General features: G+C 43.3%; 1 protein-coding gene across 1 annotated transcript in view; it reads left to right on the top strand.

The window, feature by feature from the left end:
• Nucleotides 1-2,141: 2,141 nt before the first annotated feature.
• Nucleotides 2,142-17,405, top strand: part of DNER (delta/notch like EGF repeat containing) — a 273,668-nt gene continuing 258,404 nt past the window's right edge. The window contains exon 1 of the mRNA XM_019737353.2: nucleotides 2,142-3,002. Coding sequence (XP_019592912.2) covers nucleotides 2,721-3,002 — 282 coding nt within the window. The 5' untranslated portion in view covers nucleotides 2,142-2,720. The remainder of the gene's footprint in view (nucleotides 3,003-17,405) is intronic.

Genomic DNA, 17,405 nt, shown 5'->3' with positions numbered 1-17,405 from the left:
TTATTTATTTTAGCTCAGCATTTTTACTGGTTGAGATAATTTTACATCTTGATTCCAGTATGAATTGTATTAGCTGCCCAATTTTGAGAACTTATGTATTGTATTTTTCTAAAAACTTTATTTAACCTAGTAGTGATCCACTGACTAGTATGTTCAGACTACAGTTTTTATGTGGTTTCAAGTCTACTTTCTGCATAAGGTGGCCATGAGAAATTCTACAGCATTCTTTGCTGAAATCAAGACACATTATTTGGATATTTTGTGCCTGACTTATTAATGTAGGGTCTCTCCCAAAAAAGGAAATGAGATGGGTTAGGGTGTAGATTTGATGTTCTGTGAGTTTGGAATAATACGAACCAAAGGCCTCAGTAACTGAATTTTTAGCTTTTGATTAAACACAGAGCCAACATTATTTTAATAACGTCTGTTAAAAAGGTAAGTTCATAAATTAGTTGGACTCTTTAGCTGGGTATTTGGGGGTCGTGCAGATGGTTGGAAAACTGTGAACCCATTGCCAAATCAACCTCAGAACCAAAGAAAAGACCCACTTCTCCAAGACTGATAACACTTGCCTGGGTTTTGGGGTCAGGCCATAGCATGCCATGATCTGTTATCCAGAACTAATCACGTGGCTCCACCTATAATAAGCAAAGGGCCTAGGAAATTTAGCCTTTCTTTTTACGTTGGAGAAAAATAAAATGGTCTTTTATTGTCTCTTCCATAATATGTCTTTTAAAGATTAAAGATCGAATACTTTTTAAAAAATCGGGTCATTATCTAGAAAACACAGAAATCAGCATCCAGAAAAGAAAACCATTGTTCTTCCGTATTTCAAAGTGATATGAAATTGATACACAAGGGTTGCTAGGTAAAAATAAACCGAAGTGTGATTTTAATTAGCTCACAATCTTTCTTACAGTTCATTTTGCTTCATTTGTGAGTGTTTGTTGATGGAAGGGAGCGAGCAGCGCTTGTCCTTTCATCCAGGATGTAAGGTAAGGTAATGTTAACAAAGAATGCCTGCTCCAGGGGCACAGGAAGTGGAAGAACACCTGAATGATGAGAGTAGGACCAGCAGAGGGTGCTGGCGTGGCACAAAATTAGGATTTTTTAAAGAGAGGAGGTCTCAGATAAAAGACAGCAGGTATGAGGGAAAATGTAATAACTGTCTGGTCCACTTGGAGGGATGAGTCCCCCTGCTGCATGCAGAGCCACTTCCTGCAATGGCCGCATGGATTTTAGGGATCTCCTAAAGCACAGAGGCCTGACATTCGCTCCTGTGTCTGAGCAGGACAGCGACAGCCTGTGCCGTGTGCCTCCTGTTTTCACTGGAGACTTTTAGCAGCTCATCTGGCATTCGCATGCATAGGTTCATGTGGCCTCTCCACTTTCTTATTTGCATAGTTTTGATGAAACTATTTTTGTGTGCCCTAAAAATTTTGTGTGCCCCAAACTGCCGATCCAAGAGTCACATTTTTTTTCTCACGTGGCCAACTTAAAAACAAGTTAAGTATCTGGGAGCCTATACATAGTAGACGTTGGGAAAGGTCAGGTGGCCGAGACAGGCAGGTTGCGCTTGTTCAGCAGAGCGTGGCCTCTTTTGCCTCACCCCGGCCGTTTAGAAGAGCCCCTCACCCTCCGCCTGCCCCAAGTAGTTCACGGTCAATGTTCCTTTTCTGCAGAACTCTGTAGTAAATCCTGGCAGGAGGGCGTTTGCGAACCTGCACTTCTGAACTGCTCTTTCAGGAGACTCACAGCGTTCTGGGCTGGGAGTCAAGTGACCCACTGGGTTCTGGTCCAGCCTGTCTGGGCCTCAGTTTCCTCCTCGGTTCAACAACAGTGTTGGACACTCTGATCCCGAGGCCTGTTTCAGCGATCGCACGCCACAGTCATTTCTGAGGGGCGGGCGACACCAGCTCCCCTCTCAGCAAAGGGCCGGCGAGAAGCGACTCCTCGGTCAGCACCAAGGACAAGGGCCCCAGGGCCGCTGAGTAGACGCACGGTCATTTCCCAGCAAAGCCCGCGGATCCGCGGGTGTCCGGACTCGGGGGGTGGGCGGAGTGCCGGGAGGACTGTGTGTGCTGGGGGAAGTGTTGTGGGAGGGGAGGGGCAGCCCCGGGGATGAGGTAAGGCCGCTCCCCGCAGCGGTCTCACAGATTCTGCGCCAAGAGGCAGCGGGTGGCGGCTGCCAGTCGGAGCCGCCCCTCCCTCCGCTGCGCGGCGCACCCTCCGGCCCCTGCCCCGCCAGTGGGGTGCGCACCGCTGCTCCGCACCTGGAGGCCCGGTACCATCTTCCCCTCCGCCGGCTTTGACCCCTTCAGCCCCTTTCCTTCCCGAGCACCGCCTAGTTCCCGGCCAGGCCCCCAAAAGCCACCGCTGCCCCTTCGAGGTTCTTTTGGACAAACCCACGACTCTGACCGCACCCTCACGCCTGGGGGCCCCAGGGGGGCCTTTCTGCTCCTGCCAGAACTCGCTGTGGGGGAAGGGTCCCCACGCCCCTTTCCCCCGCCGCCCGCTCTCGCCCAGAGCCGCGTCCCGGTTTGCCCCGCCCCCTCTTGCCCCGCCCCACAAGCCCCTCCCGTCGTTGCCCCGGGAACCACGGTTCCCGCAGCTGCAGGAGGCAGCAGGCCCAGCGGAGCAGCGGTCGCCGTCACCGCCGCCGCTCCGGCCGCCACCGCTCCCCAGTTCCGGCTCCAGCTCCAGCGCCCACTCGGTCTGCCATGCCGTCCCGCCGCGCCCCGGCGCCCGGTGCGCAGCTGCTGCCCGCGCCCGCCCTGCTGCTGCTGCTGCTGCTGCTCGGCGCGGGGCCCCGCGGCTGCTGCCTGGCCACCCCGGTGCCCGCCGCGCCCCTGCCCGCGCCGGGGCCGTGCGCCGCGCAGCCCTGTCGGAACGGGGGCGTGTGCACCCCGCGCCCGGAGTCCGGCCCTCAGTCCTCCGCTCCAGCTGGAGAGCCCACCTATAGCTGCACCTGCCCCGCCGGAGTCTCCGGCGCTAACTGCCAGGTGAGTGGACGCGGCGGGCGACGGTCGGGGCGCCGGCCCGGGAAATGCAGCCTCTCCTGGCCAGCGGCTGAGCGCTGCTTCGCTTGGGGCTTCAGTAAGCCGGACACTAGCTTCTCTCCCTTGGAGAAGGGGATGATGGATTCGGCCTCTGGGTCCGCGTAGACGCAGACCCCTGGCCAACCTTCCAAGTGCCGCTGCCCTGCCCACCCTGGTTCTCCGGCCGTGCCAGCCCGGGGCTCTCGGGACGCACTGCTCCACGGCCTGGCAGCCGCCCTAGTCCCGGCGCTCCTGACACGACCATTGGCCACGTAGGGGCGCGCCCCTCCTGTCCCCCGCCGAGCCACGCTCCGCTAGCGCGCAGTTTGGGTCCCGGTGGTGGCACCACAGAGGCGCCAGCTCCGAGCGTTCCCCGCGGGGTGTCCAATGTCCAGACCCTGTGTGTGTCGAGGGTGCGCGGTATGGGAGGCAGGTGATGGAGGGCCCGGTGCCGAGTGGTCGGCACTTTATTTCCTCCACCTTTGAGGGCTCTGACTAGGCGGCTAGAAGCCGAGAGGGCAGCTGCCTTCCCCCGGCCTGCGAACAGCCCATTCTGAACTTAGGAGGGGGTGTTGGAACAGTCCGAGGCATTTGAGGGGACGTTGCGCGTGGAGCTTGGTGTGTTGCCCTCCCGGCTGGACGCTACTCGAGGGGCGGACAGCCAGGGCGTGAGCAGGGCACTGGAAAGCTTCGAGGAAGCGTGGGGGCGGGCCGTGGGAGGGGTGGGAGATGGCTAGCTGCTGCCCTTGGATTTGGATTTCTAAGAGAATTTGGCAGAAAGTAGTAAATGAGGCTGGATTTCGAGTATGTTAGAGCTCGGTGAAACCAAATAACCTATTAACAGCAACACTTTCAGTAGGGGATTTGGTAATGCTGTGTGTGCAGGTCGAAAATATCCAAGTCTGTTCCTGGGCAGGGGCAAATAATACCTGAAATGATTAAGTTAAATCAAGTGAATATAGAATGTATTTGGGATCAAATGCTTTCTTTCTTACATTTGGAGTGGAAGAGTTTGTTTCATATAAATTTGATAAAATGCTCCAAGAGTTACTTTGAGAATGCTCAACGCACTCTTTTTTTTTTTTTTGTGGGGGGAGAAAGTCCACATATAATATGGTATGATATGATACGATACAATATGATAGACTTTTTAAAATAGAGGAAAATGGGATTGAGAAGCTTGACCTTGACAGCCAGAATTTTACCTATTTCCCAGAATCTTTTTTTTTCGTTAGTAGCAAATTACCAACCTGAATCCTTTTTTTGTTTCAGTGTTGTGCTCTTCTTTATTAACTGGTTCCAGTAAGCTTTAATTCCCTCAGAGGGGATGATGGTGATGATGATGACAGTGTGTGATATGACCATGCTCAGTCGATCTGGGACACGAGGACCCTTTGGGGAAATGCCTGTTGGAGCCATTCTAACCATTAGGCCAAAATATTGCTTATGAAGTTCTCGTGTTGAATGATGATGTATATTACTTTTCCTGAAGAGAGAAGTTGCCTGAATGCTTCTCTCAAATGCAGTTGTATTTATGAGGTTGGTGCAAAAGGAATTGTGGCTTTTGCAATTATTTTTAATCTTTTAAACCGTAATTACTTTTGCACCAACCTAATACATGTCTGAGTTCTGTCCTTGAAAGAAATAGAGGATTTGGACTCAAGAGTGTAGCAAGATGGACGGGAGAAGGAAGGTTAGTCTGTGCTCGTCAGTTTCAGGGACTAGGAAAAAAGATTGGACCTTGGGAGTTTAACTCAACTCTGAGATTTTTTTTTTTTGTGACTTCAAAAATAGATATAAGAAATCTTCAAGAAAGGAAAGACCTTTTTAGTGCTTCCTAAATATGATTAAGAGAGAGGCATAAATATTTTTTGTCATAAGTAGTGGTTTGATGTATAAGGTGATTCATTCAGGAAAGAGTCATGAACTAATACATAAATATTGCAGAACCAAGTGCTTCAAAACAGATCGTGTTTCCTGGTGTAGCTCCCATTTGGGGCCCTCTTCGCTCCTGAATGCTGCCCACCTGAGATGCAATACTGGCTGCTCTGAGTTGGAGAGCTGAAGTCACTGTAATTCTAACAGGAAAGCAAATTTGCAACCTGATCTGGCTTGGTCACCCAGAAGAACTTAACTGAGATGATTCAGAGCCTTATAACCCATGAAAAACTGATTCCTGATAATTTTAATTGAATCTTTCATGATTTTGCCATAATGCTCGAGACTCTTATTTTCTATGGGGGGTGGAGAACAATCTCAATAAAGATATTAAACACAGGGGATAAAAACAAACAAACTCCCATACATACTCAATTACAGATAAGGGGAATGAATCTTAGCCTTTGCAGACAGTGTGGTTCCTGAAATACAACCTAATGTTCGTTCACTGGCTAAACTGGGAATGGAATTTTACTTGTGTGTGTGTGTCAGGAGACGCCTTTAAACAGTGTCACCCTTCTTCCATCTACAAAGACAATCATGTGAGCAATGGAAACATTAGAACCTAACTCTGAACATTTCCTCCCTCCTTCCCTCCCTGTCTCCCTCCTTCCCTTCCTTCCTTCCTCTCTTCCTTCTGTGGAGAGAATTAATAACATCATAAACCCTAATTGGGGTTAGAATGGATTAAGGCTCTCTTCAGCTTTTCTGCCCTCGGTGGCTGGCTGGCGTTGAGTAAGCCCCACGTGGGGTCAGGCAGTGCTTCTCGCATCACCTGGTGACAGGAGCTCGTAGGACCTGGGAACTGGTGTGAAGGGAGGATATGTAGGTGTGAAGCTCAAGTGCCGAAGTTAAACCTGCTGTGACAGGTGCTCTAAACAGACTGAGTCTCAGTTTCCTCATCTTGGAAGGTGGGATCTGCCTCACAGCGTTTGTAAGAAAGAGTCTGATTTTGTTTTCTGGTGTTTGACGGCTGACAGCTTTTCAGCCTCACCCCACCCTCTTCCCCTTCTGCTCCACATCTCGCAATGTGATGAGAAAGCCTAGGAGCTCTTTCTTTTGGTTTGCTGAGGGCCCTGTAAGCCCCAGGTTATGCTACATCGCACCTCCCCCATCTGCAGTAAAACCCCCAAGCTGGCTCCTTCCTCCCTCTCTCAAGCCATGTGGGCCTGTCTGGGGGCTGCCTGCTCTTCCCAGAAAGCCTCCTTATGTGAGCAAGAAACCCTTTCATACCCTCTTGGTGTGTGTTTGGCATTTCCAGTCTTGACATCTAAACCAAATTTTGAGTGGGTGCCCGCCCTGTCTTTGTGGCATGTCCACAGTGGGTTTTTGGGAGGGTTACATTAATTAAGTGTCAGGAATCACCGAGCACTTGTGATGCCTCCATAATTGTCACATCTTTTCTTTTTAAACTGTTGCGCATATTCCATATGCTGATTACCTAATGGTGTGAGGGAGGTGGAACAAGTATCATCCTGTCTTTTTGTCACATGTAGACACCGAAGCTCATTTTCACTGAGTGGGTAATCCAAGAGCTCATGTTTTAACACTGACCTAAGAATCATACAATACTTACAACACATCTTTTCTAAGCTCTCTGTTTAAACATAGTAAATGATGAAGTTCAATGGCTTGGGAATGTATATGGAAATCGCAGCTACAGAGATATAATGATGAGGATGGTGGTGGTGGCAGCCAGCTTTCCTCCAGCCCTTGCCATGTGCCATCACTGTTTCAGGGCCTTTATGGATGTAACTCATCAATTCTCACAGTGTCCTATGAGCTGGGTGCTATCACCATCCTGTTATAGAGATGAAGTGTAGGAAAGTCAAATGACTGGCCCAAGGTCACCCTGCTACTGAGTGGTAGAGCTGGGATTTGAACCAGGTAGCGGGCTTGATGGACAGCTGTAGAGTCTAAAGGGGGCTGAGATGAGGGTCCAGTCCTGGCCCTGCCATTTTAAGCCGTGTGACCTTAAGTAAGAGCTATAACCTCTTTGCATCTTATCAGTCAAAAGGGCATGAAGTGATTCCTGAGTCTGAGTTTGCTCTAAAATGGCTGTGCTCAGCTGGAGTAAAAAGCCACAGGCATGACAAAGATGCAGCAAATTCTCCTTATGTCGTATACCAAGCAGAACCTTCACCTCAGAGTTAGAACTCTGGGTCCTAGGTGAAGTTCCTTTCTACTATGCTGACAAACAAATGGACACTAAATAAAAGAATTGTAAATCTGATGGGTTTGAAAAAACTTCAACTTTTTAAAAATTGAGCCTGTTCTTGCCTTTCTGGTTCATTGGGGGAAGCAGGTGGTATCAGAGGGGGCAATTTTTCCTTTCTGATGAGTGATGCAGGAACTCCTCCTGTCTACTGAACCATCCATCAAAGGTAAGGATTATTTAAATTGGTGTTATTTTGTGTGTAAAGCTTTTTAATTTTAATGAAATAGTTCTTTGTCTGATACTCAAGCAGTCAGACACCTGTTTGTTTTTTTACTTCATGTTCCCTCGGAATCTTATCCTTTGGGATTATATTGAAAATGTGTCAATTTCTGCACTTGGAGAAAAAAGAGCCATGTGTAAGCTTCTTTTTATACAAGTGAATTTTACTCACTAAGCTGATTCTATAATCCTCTCTTCTGATTAAGCATGCTAACTTGAAACAGTGGTTCTGCTTCAGATGATTCCATTTTTGACTGAAGTTTCCTAATAAACAACAAAGAATCCTAGTTCTTTGCACAACATCCGTCTTCTCTACTGGACTTTTTACACACACACACTCACATTGTAATATGTGCAAAATGTCCAACATTAGCTGAGATGTCGAGAAACATTGCTTCTTTCTCTGACTTTTCTGTGAACTCATTGTGACCTTGAGAGAGTAATCGAACATCCTTGAACCTCGATGTTCCTATCCGTAAAATGGACTAATACTGCTTGTCTTATTTTCTTTGTAGAAAAGATGTAGTTCACAAATGGGAACATAGTAAATTTTTTTCGATAAATATAACGAAGTGTGGGAGAATGAATCTTAAGGCATTTTAGAAAAAAGTAAGATGCTGCACTAATACAAGCCGTACTAAGAAAAGGATGTGTTTCCTGTGTAAAATGCAATGATACCAATTTATTCAGTGTCTGATTGTTTTCCTTCAATGAACAGACTCAGCTTTTTCTCCCCACTAGGATGAGTTATTTTAAGTTTAAAAAAACGAAAAACTGATTGTATGAAAATGTTGACAAATGTGTAGTTCTTTTCATTTTCAAATAAACTTATAGCTTACCAGAAAATTCTCAGTGGTTTCAAGTTTTCCTTTGAAATGAATGAAAAAAGCTGGTCAACTTCCTTGTAATAATTTGAATAAAAGAAAGAAACCCTTGTTTTGTTTGGTGATATTAAAATGAAGCAACTTTCTTATTTTGTTTATCTGGTGCATTCTCAGGTTGGCCACCTGACAAGAATGCATTTCTGTCTTTAGCGTCTTTGCTTAAGCCTCTCATGTGATGCGATGCCATCCATAATGGTTTTGTTTATGCCCTCATTTCACAAGCATCAAACAGGAAAGCAAACCTGCCTGGAGCTGAAGGGTATTAGAGTCAGAGAGCACAATGCCGGTGTTGTATTTTTAGATCTCCTTACGGCTTCAGCGGCCCTGTGGGCAGAGCTGCTTAACCCAGCATCAGGGACTACAGAATCTTGCCCCCCAACAGAGAGCCCTACAGCCCAGGAAAGTTCTGTAGAGAGAATTTCTTTATGTGTACCCTTCCCCACTTCATCCGCACCTCCCTCACCTGGTGTGTAACCCTGGCTACTTATTAGAATCATCTGGGAGCTTTAACGAACAGGAGTGCCTGGGTGTGAATTTAGAGGTTTAAAATCCCCACACAGTTACTTAGCTTTCTTAACCCCAATTCCTCATTCATTAGTGGGGTGGGTGGAGGGAATAAAGAGAGTAGCTACGAAAGTCCCTGGCACAGAGTTTACCCTCTGTATTTCCAAACTGCCATTTTTACAGAAATGGATACAATTCTCCGTTATTTATTTATTTTTTGTTATTGGGGAATATTGGGGAACAGTGTGTTCCTCCAGGGCCAATCAGCTCCAAGTCATTGTCCTTCAGTCTAGCAGGGGTTGGCACAGCTCAGCAACAAGTTCAGTTGCCATTTTCAGTCTTTAGTTGCAGGGGGCGCAACCCACCATCCCATCCGGGAATTGAACTGGCAACCTTGTTAAGAGCTTGCACTCTAACCAACCGAGCCATCCAGCCACCCCAATTCTCCATTTTATGGCTAAGGAAACTTACCTGGGGTCATAGAGCTTGTGACAAAGGTGGAGATTTGGGCCTTGGGCTGGGGCTTTGAGTATCGTGTTTGTACTGTTATTTATGACTCTCAGAGTGAATGCCAGACTGGACCTTAGAGGAAAAAGGGGTGTTGGTTTTAGTTCTTCGGGTGTGTATGATGTAAGGTTTTGCTTTTTGAAAGACAGAGAAAAGGCATAGGACTTTTGCAAAAGAGTGAGGATGTGAGCAATGAGATCAGTGAACTTAAAAGAAAGGAGCCTGCAAAGGGACCCACATTGTCTCTCTTCTGAGGACAGGCCCTCTACGCCAGCGCGCCCTTTAGAACGTCAGTGCTGACACCTGCTGCTTTTAGTTAATTTAAAGGTGTGTTGGTAATTACTTTTGGGTTTCAGAGGCAGATTGGAACTCCTTTTGGAAGGCATTCTGTGGGGGAAGTAACCACCTCAGGAAAAGGATCTAGTCCCTCTGTTCTGTGGGAACTCCTGGCGTCTGTAGTAAATGGGCGGGTTTCCTCCAGTGGAAGGACCGCCCGTGAGGACGGGTGCGTTTCCCTCAGCATTCCAGTCTGACTTCTGAAATAACTTATTTGGAGCAAAACCCTACCCTAATTTTCAAACACAATAGAATAGGAGAAGTTAAATGTATGCCAACTATATTACGCTACAAAGGGAAGAGTTTAACAGGAGCCATGAAAAGAAAACCAAACTTCTCTAACTTCAAATGGACCTCCCGGTTGTTTTTAGAGAAAGGAGTGTTAGACTTCTTTTTTAAAAAATTGAGGTGTAATTTACATAAAGAAAAATTCACCCTTTTAAACATCCAGTTTTATGAGTTCTTTTGTTAGTAGTTTCAGGTGTACAAAACAACATACTGAGTAGACGCTTACACCCCTGACAAAGTGATAACCCCAACAAGTGTACTGTCCATCTGACATCGTACATAGCTATTAAAATACCATCGACTATATTCCTTATGCCGTACTTTACATTCCGTGCCTATGTGTGTGGTGTTATATATATTATATATATGTAACTCCAGCATCCACCTGACACCACACATAGTTTTACAATCAGTTCTGTGAGTTTTGTTATACAGTTGTGTAACTATCACCACAATCAAGACATGGAATAGCTCAACACTTCCATAAATTTCCTCATGCCCCTTTTATAGTAAACCCTGTCCCTACCCTGGCCTCTGGCCATCACTAATCTTATTTCTGTCCTTATAATTTTTCGTTTTCCAGATCATTGTATGAATAAAATCACACAATATCTGTGATTATTCCACTTAGCATAATGCCTTTGAGAACGATCTATGTGGTTTCATGTATCAGTAGTTTCTTTTCACTACTGAGTAGTATTCCACTGAATGGATATACCACAGTTTTGTTTATCCTTTCACAAATTAATGCTATTTGGGTTTTCAGTTTTTGGTGGTTATGAATAAAGCTGACATATGAGGTGTTACATTTAGATCTCTGACCCACTTTGAGATAATTGTATGTAGTGCAATGTATGGGTAGTTTTTTTCATTTTTGGCATATGGGGATCCAATTGTTCCAGAAATATCTGTTGACAAGACTGTCTATCGCCACCTAATTATCTTGTCAACTTTGTTAAAAATCACTTGACCACATACAGGTGGACCTATTTCTAGACTCTATGCTATTCCATTGACTTTGTATACCTACTCTTTTGCCAATTCCACACTCTCTTGATTACTGTAGTCTTAGAGTAAGTCTTCATATCAGGCTGTGTGAGTCCTTTAAATTTGTCCCCTCTGCCTCCACCTGCCCAAATTGTTTTGGCCATTCTAGATCCTTTGGAACTTGCTTTTTAGAACAGCATAGAAGGGGAAGTGGGGACATGCAGTTCTCCCAAGCATATGTTGAGATGTCAGGAATTCCAAAAGTCAGGATAGCATTTCACATCTAGGTAGAAACTAGGGTTCTTAACCGGTAATCCATGGATGGTTCAAGAGTACGTGGATATCCTGTGATGCTGACTTTTTGTATGTATATGTTCTCCTGGGGAATGGCTCACAAGTTTCATGAGTTTCTAGAAGAAGAAGTCCTCCACCAATGAAAGATCCACTGGGATTGGAGGAAGATGAAGCTGGTGGAGTCCATCTGGGCAGGGATTAAGGCATGTACCAAGAGCTGGCCTGGGACCATGAAATGACTCCCAGATAGGGGTGCCAGATAAAATACAGGATGCTCAGTTAAGTTTGAATTTCAGATAAACAATGAATTTTGCTTTCTATGTGTCCCAAATATTATGCACTGTTTTTCTGAATTTCACATCTAACTGTGAGTTCTGAATTTTTAATTTGCTAAATCTGGAAACCTTACCCAAAGGCCTAACGAATCCCTGCTTCGATTCCCAGCTTGCTCTGAAGGTTTCTTCAGTGGCACTTCAAATTCTTGCCAAATAATTACATAAAGGAAATTTTATTAACTTGTGTTAAAAGTATTAATTTGGCTTATAGTTTCACACCTTCATGGTCCTTCTAAGAGCAACTGTCAAACTGTGTTAGGGCAATAAAAAACTGAAAATATGGTGAAAAAGATCCATTGGCAAACTTACCTTACCCTCTGTCCACCTGTCTGCTAATCTCATGCCTCCACAGTAGTCATTGTTTTCATTTTGGTGTGTAGCTTTGCATTTTCCTCTCTATACATGTAAACATATACGAAGCATATGTAAGTACTCATATCTATGCAACTGTTTTATATAAAACAAAATCATTCTATGCATACTGTTCTGCAACTTTTTCCTTAATCTATTTTGAATATCTTACCATGTCTTAAAACAGAAAGCAAATCTTTTGATGGCTGAATGATATTTCGTTGTGTGAATATTTATGTATTCAGCCCTTACTGAAGCACATTGTTTCCATTTTTCCATTATAAATAATATTGCAAGGAACACTCACATATATAACATGTATACACAATGACATATGTGTGTATATATGTATGTCAAAAGTTACATATATTAAACATTCTAATAAATTTTGCTAAATTTCCATTCAAAAAGGCTAACATTTTTGCATATTTACTAACAGCATAAGAGAATGCTTGTTCACCCATATTTTTGTCAATACTGGTATTGTAGATTTTAGTTTATTTTTGTGTGTTAACTGATAGCTAAAACATGGTGTCTCCTGGGTTCTCTTCACAATTTTGAAATTATGAAGGAGGGAGAATATTTCCTTTGAATTGTCTGTTCTTTTGCCAAATTTTCTTTTGGGTTGCTCATTTTTAAAAATCAATGTGCAGTAGCCCTTTGTTAATGAAGGAAATTAGCCCTTTGTCCTTTTTTGTTGTAAATATTTTCCCCCAAGTATCTTTTTTTTTTTTTGACCCTGTTTATGCTCATTGGTTTGCCCTTTAGAAGCTTATCATTTTTGATTGTTGTGTAGCCAAACTCATCAATGGGGTGGTTGATAAATTTTAATTGAAACTGTAATGTTTGATACCAATATTATACTGTACAGTATTTTGAGAATTACCTGATTTGAGCCAGGAGCTTGCTTTTGAAGAATTCTGTTTTGGCCAAGATTTATGTTGATAGTTGATCCTAATTTCTTTTTAGAATGTACAATTAAATATAGCCCCAGTTTTTGCCTAATTTAAGAAGCGTTGGCATAGATTTTCTGTATCATATTTAAATGCTTGTAATTTATTTTGACTTTTTCTGAGGCTGGAACACTGCAACCATTTTATTAAGATTCTTCATTTATTTCTGGAAAAGAACTGCTTAGCACATATTCCCTTTAATAACTGGCATGAGTTCCTTAGTATTTCATTAAAATCACCAAGTTAATTTTAATGGCATTATTGGATAATAGAGTATTTCTTAAAAGTTCTTTATGGTTAACAGTCTGATTTCAAAAAGTGTTCTTCATCCAGGCTTGGGCAGAAAAAGGCTCATCTAATATTCAGCAAAATGCAAATTTCCCTTATGCTTTTATCTCCATAGTGTATTTTTAGCTCTTTTCCCCTTGAGAAAAACCTCATTTCTCTTGACCAGAGATCTTTGTGGTCTTCTATCTTCATTTTCTCTCTTTAAAATTGGCCATTGATTTTTTTTTTTTTTTTGGGTTATGCAGAGGGGACTTCTTTTATTTATGTAGAAAAGCGTCATGATGGGAGAAATAATGAGACAGAGAAATAAGAACTAATATTAATATTTCTATGAGGCCTGAAATAAACTCTCAGCTGGAAAGAAGTAAATATAATATTTTTCGTTTTTTCTTTTACAAAGGGAGGTTAAGAGGGGGGTGAGTAGGTGCAGGGTCGGTGGGTGATGAGGGTTTGGGGGCTATACTGCCTGAAAGGGATGTCACTCTTTCTTTCCTAAGGAAATAAATTGTGATTATATGTTCAGCCTTTTAATAGTGTTAAAAAATGATGTTCAAATCAATGCTGACACCTTGTTAAAAATTCCAGTTGAATTTTCTGTGAGGTTTCCATTATTTCCTGCACCTTCAGTAGGTACTGTAGTTGTTCGTATGCTTAGAAGAGTTTTTTCAAGCACGCCTGGGAGACTGAAAGTCATGGGAGTGGAGGGATGGGTGGTAAGCAGAAGTTCGTGCTGAGCCCTTGACCTGACGATTCAATTTTGTATGAGTTCCTCTGGGCCACAAACTATCCAGAGTTGCCAGAACTGCCAGCTCTCTGAAAATAGCTTGTTTTCTTTGGGGGGTGGGGGTAGGGAGAGTCTGTGCATTAGGGTTCATAATGAGCCTATAAAACACCCATCCCTACTCCTTCTTAGACTATGCTGTCCAAATCCCAGACCCTGAGGATATTAACCAGGTTCGGGTTATTGGAACCTAGTAGCCTGGTGGTGGTTGCTAAGCAACAAGTGAACTCTAGGCTCATCATTCAGTGTAGGGGGTCTCACCCCTCAGCCCACTCACATTTCTGATTTATTCTGAGCTCATTAAAACCTAGCCATATAAGTGCTCTACATAAACCCACACGAGCTAGTTCCTTAACAAACAAGTCGGCTTAGATGGTATTGCAACCCTCAGTGATTATTGGAGAGTCTCCATTTCTCCTTGTGATGGATCGAATGTGCCAGTTGGACGCCAGGGCCTAGGAGAAGAGCACTGCACAGGGTTATCTGGAGGTCATCCAACCAGATGCCGAAGACCTTCCTCAAGCTCTACGCCGCTGCCACTTGTGATCTGGATGGCCTTGCATAATTTACAGAAGATGAAAATGGGGACCACAAAGGTGAAGTAACTTGATCCGAGTCACACAGTAAGTGGCGGAGCTGAGCTATAAACCCAAACAATCTGTGCTCTACACCACCGTGCTGTAGTTTTCCTCTATTTTGCTTTGGTGCTAGCCACAGTCTCTCTTAACTAGCTCATGTTAGTGACCCATTTGTGTCTATGTAATCTGTATTCATAGGTGTGTGTGTGTGTGTGTGTGTGTGTGTGTGTGTGTGTGTGTGCATGTACCAGGAGACTTGCAGGATTACCACGCCCTAACTCCCAGTCATCTTGTGAGATTGAGCAAAGGGGAAGCCTTTCAGACTGAGCAGACATGCTTGAGTTCTTTGGAGATCTGTCCCTGGGACGCCCACCACAGCACTAATCTTTAATACACGCCGTGTTTTGAGCCCAGGACAAATTGATACTAGGAATTAGTTCAAAAGTAAGTTGGTTCAATGCATGGTGCTGGGAAAACTGAATATTCTTGTGCAAAAAAAATGAAGTTGGGCCTTTATTGTTCACCATGCAGAAAAATTAACTCAAAGTGAATGAAAGACATAAATGTAAGAGCTGAAACTATAGAATTTTTAGATGAAAACATCTAGGGAAAACTTCTGATTTTGGCTATGAGTACGGATATGACACCAAAAACACAGGCAACAAAAGAAAAAATAAATTAAGTTGAACTTCAGCAAAACGAAAAACTTTTGTGTTTCAAAGGAGTGAAAAGACAACCCATGGAATGGGAGAAATATTTGCAAATTATATATCTGATAAGAGATTGATATTCAGAATATATAAAGAACTCCTAAAACTCCATGGCACAAAAATGAACAACCCAATCCAAAAATGGGCAAAGGACTTGAATAGACATTTCTCTACACAAGATACATATATGGACAAAAGTACATAAAATTAGGATTCTCAGCATCACTAGTCATTAGGGAAGTGCAAACCCAAACAGTAGTGAGATACTACTTCATATCCACTAGGATGAGTGTTATCAAGAAACCCCAACAAAATTGCGAGTCTTTGTGAGGCTGTGGAGAAATTAGAATCTTTATTATGCATTGCTGGTGGGAATGTACAATGGTATATCTGCTGTGGAAGGTGATATGGTGAGTCCTCCATATATTTAATATAGAATCATTATATGGTCTAGCAATTCCACTTCTGAGCATATGCCCAAAAGAAGTGAAAGCAAGGAACTCAAACAGATATTGGCACACTCACGTTAATAGCAGCGTTGTTCACAATAGCCAAAAGGTAGAAACAACTGAAATGCCCATTGGTGGATGAATGAATGAACAAAATATGGTCTATCTATATAATGGAATATTATTCCACTTTAAAAAGGAAGAAAATTCTGACACATGTTGTAGCCTAGTACCCCAAAGGGTAACGCCAAATGAGGGAGATTTATCAGGCTCCCCGTTTTTGGCAGGCTCTGAATTCCAATTTTTGTCGTCCCCCCCCCAACTCAGTGAAGCTGTCGTCATCTCTTCTCAATTTCTCAGCATTTTAGCAATCTCTTCTGGAAAATTCAGATACCCCTGGAGGGAAATCCCTTCCCAAATACTGGGTCTCCTTCTTATTTTAGATCTGGCCCTGTAATTTTTCACAGCCTTGCTAGCCATCCCTTCCCCTCTCCACCCCCCGTGACTTCAGAGCACTTTAAATAACATTTGCCTAATTTTCAGTTGTCCTTAGCAGGCTTGTTGATCTGAATAACCAGGTCCAACTTAGAGGAAACGACAGTCTAAAACTGATGTTAAAAAGCAATTCATGAAACTTTACTGACACAAAATCTAGTGTATTCCATTCGTTCTTAATAAATGGCATCAATAAGAAAAAGCTTGGCTATATTATAAGGTTTCAGGAATGTGGTAAAATTGAAGTCAGTAATAAAACAGTAATTCCAAGCTGTACAGACAGCACACACACAAACACACATACGTGGGAAGAATATAATCCTATTACTTCACTTATTTTTCCATAACACTTGTCACCTTCTACCTACTTTATGATTTACTCTTTTATTGCGTTCATTGTTTCTAGTCTGTCTTCTTCCTGCTGGAACATAAGCTCCATGAGGGTAGGAATTTTTTTCCCCCACAGGTATAATCCAAATCCTTGGAACAGTGCGTTAATAACTTCATACCGTATTTCCCTGAAAATAAGACCTAACTGGAAAATAAGCCCTAGCATGATCGTAATATAAGCCATACTCCAAAAATAAGCCCTAGTTAAGATCATCAGCCAGACGGACACATTTAGTACATCCGTTGCAACACACGACGGATGTATTGAATTATATAATTAAATAATAATATATAATTAAATATAAAGAAATAATATTATTGACATTAGTACTTCAAATGAATAATATAAATTATAATTAAGTATTTGTAAATACCCAAGCAGGTGCCTTTGGGCGAGAGGTAAACACCTATGTGAATAGATGAACTCGAGACTTATTGCCAAATGACCAATCAGAGTACAGACACAACACACAAATAATGTGCGCACTTCATAATGACGGACATGGTTGTGTCTAATATGAATCTTCATAATTCAATACGTCGTGTGTTGTAACAGACATACTTAATGCACTCATGTGAAATAAAGGAACATTTTCTGAATTTTGTTGCCTGCAATTTTTCTTCGCTTTTGTGTGGACCATCATTCTAAACTGTCATCATTTTTGCTGCCACTCCTGTCTCATTAGTCTTCAATTAACACCTGATTTAATGGCAGATTTAAAGGGAATAATATTTTGACCCCCAGACAAGATGAGTGCAAAAAGAAAGAGCTGTTTCATCGAGTACAAGAAAGGAATAGTGGAGGACTCCCGGGGCAAGAATCTTACGGCTTTCTGCAAAGAGAAGAAGTCGGATCCCCGAA

Source organism: Rhinolophus sinicus, linkage group LG01, assembly GCF_036562045.2.
Source record: "Rhinolophus sinicus isolate RSC01 linkage group LG01, ASM3656204v1, whole genome shotgun sequence".
Classification (NCBI taxonomy): domain Eukaryota; kingdom Metazoa; phylum Chordata; class Mammalia; order Chiroptera; family Rhinolophidae; genus Rhinolophus; species Rhinolophus sinicus.
The sequence above is the reverse complement of the archived record's forward strand: the minus strand, read 5'-3'. Positions and strand labels throughout refer to the sequence as shown.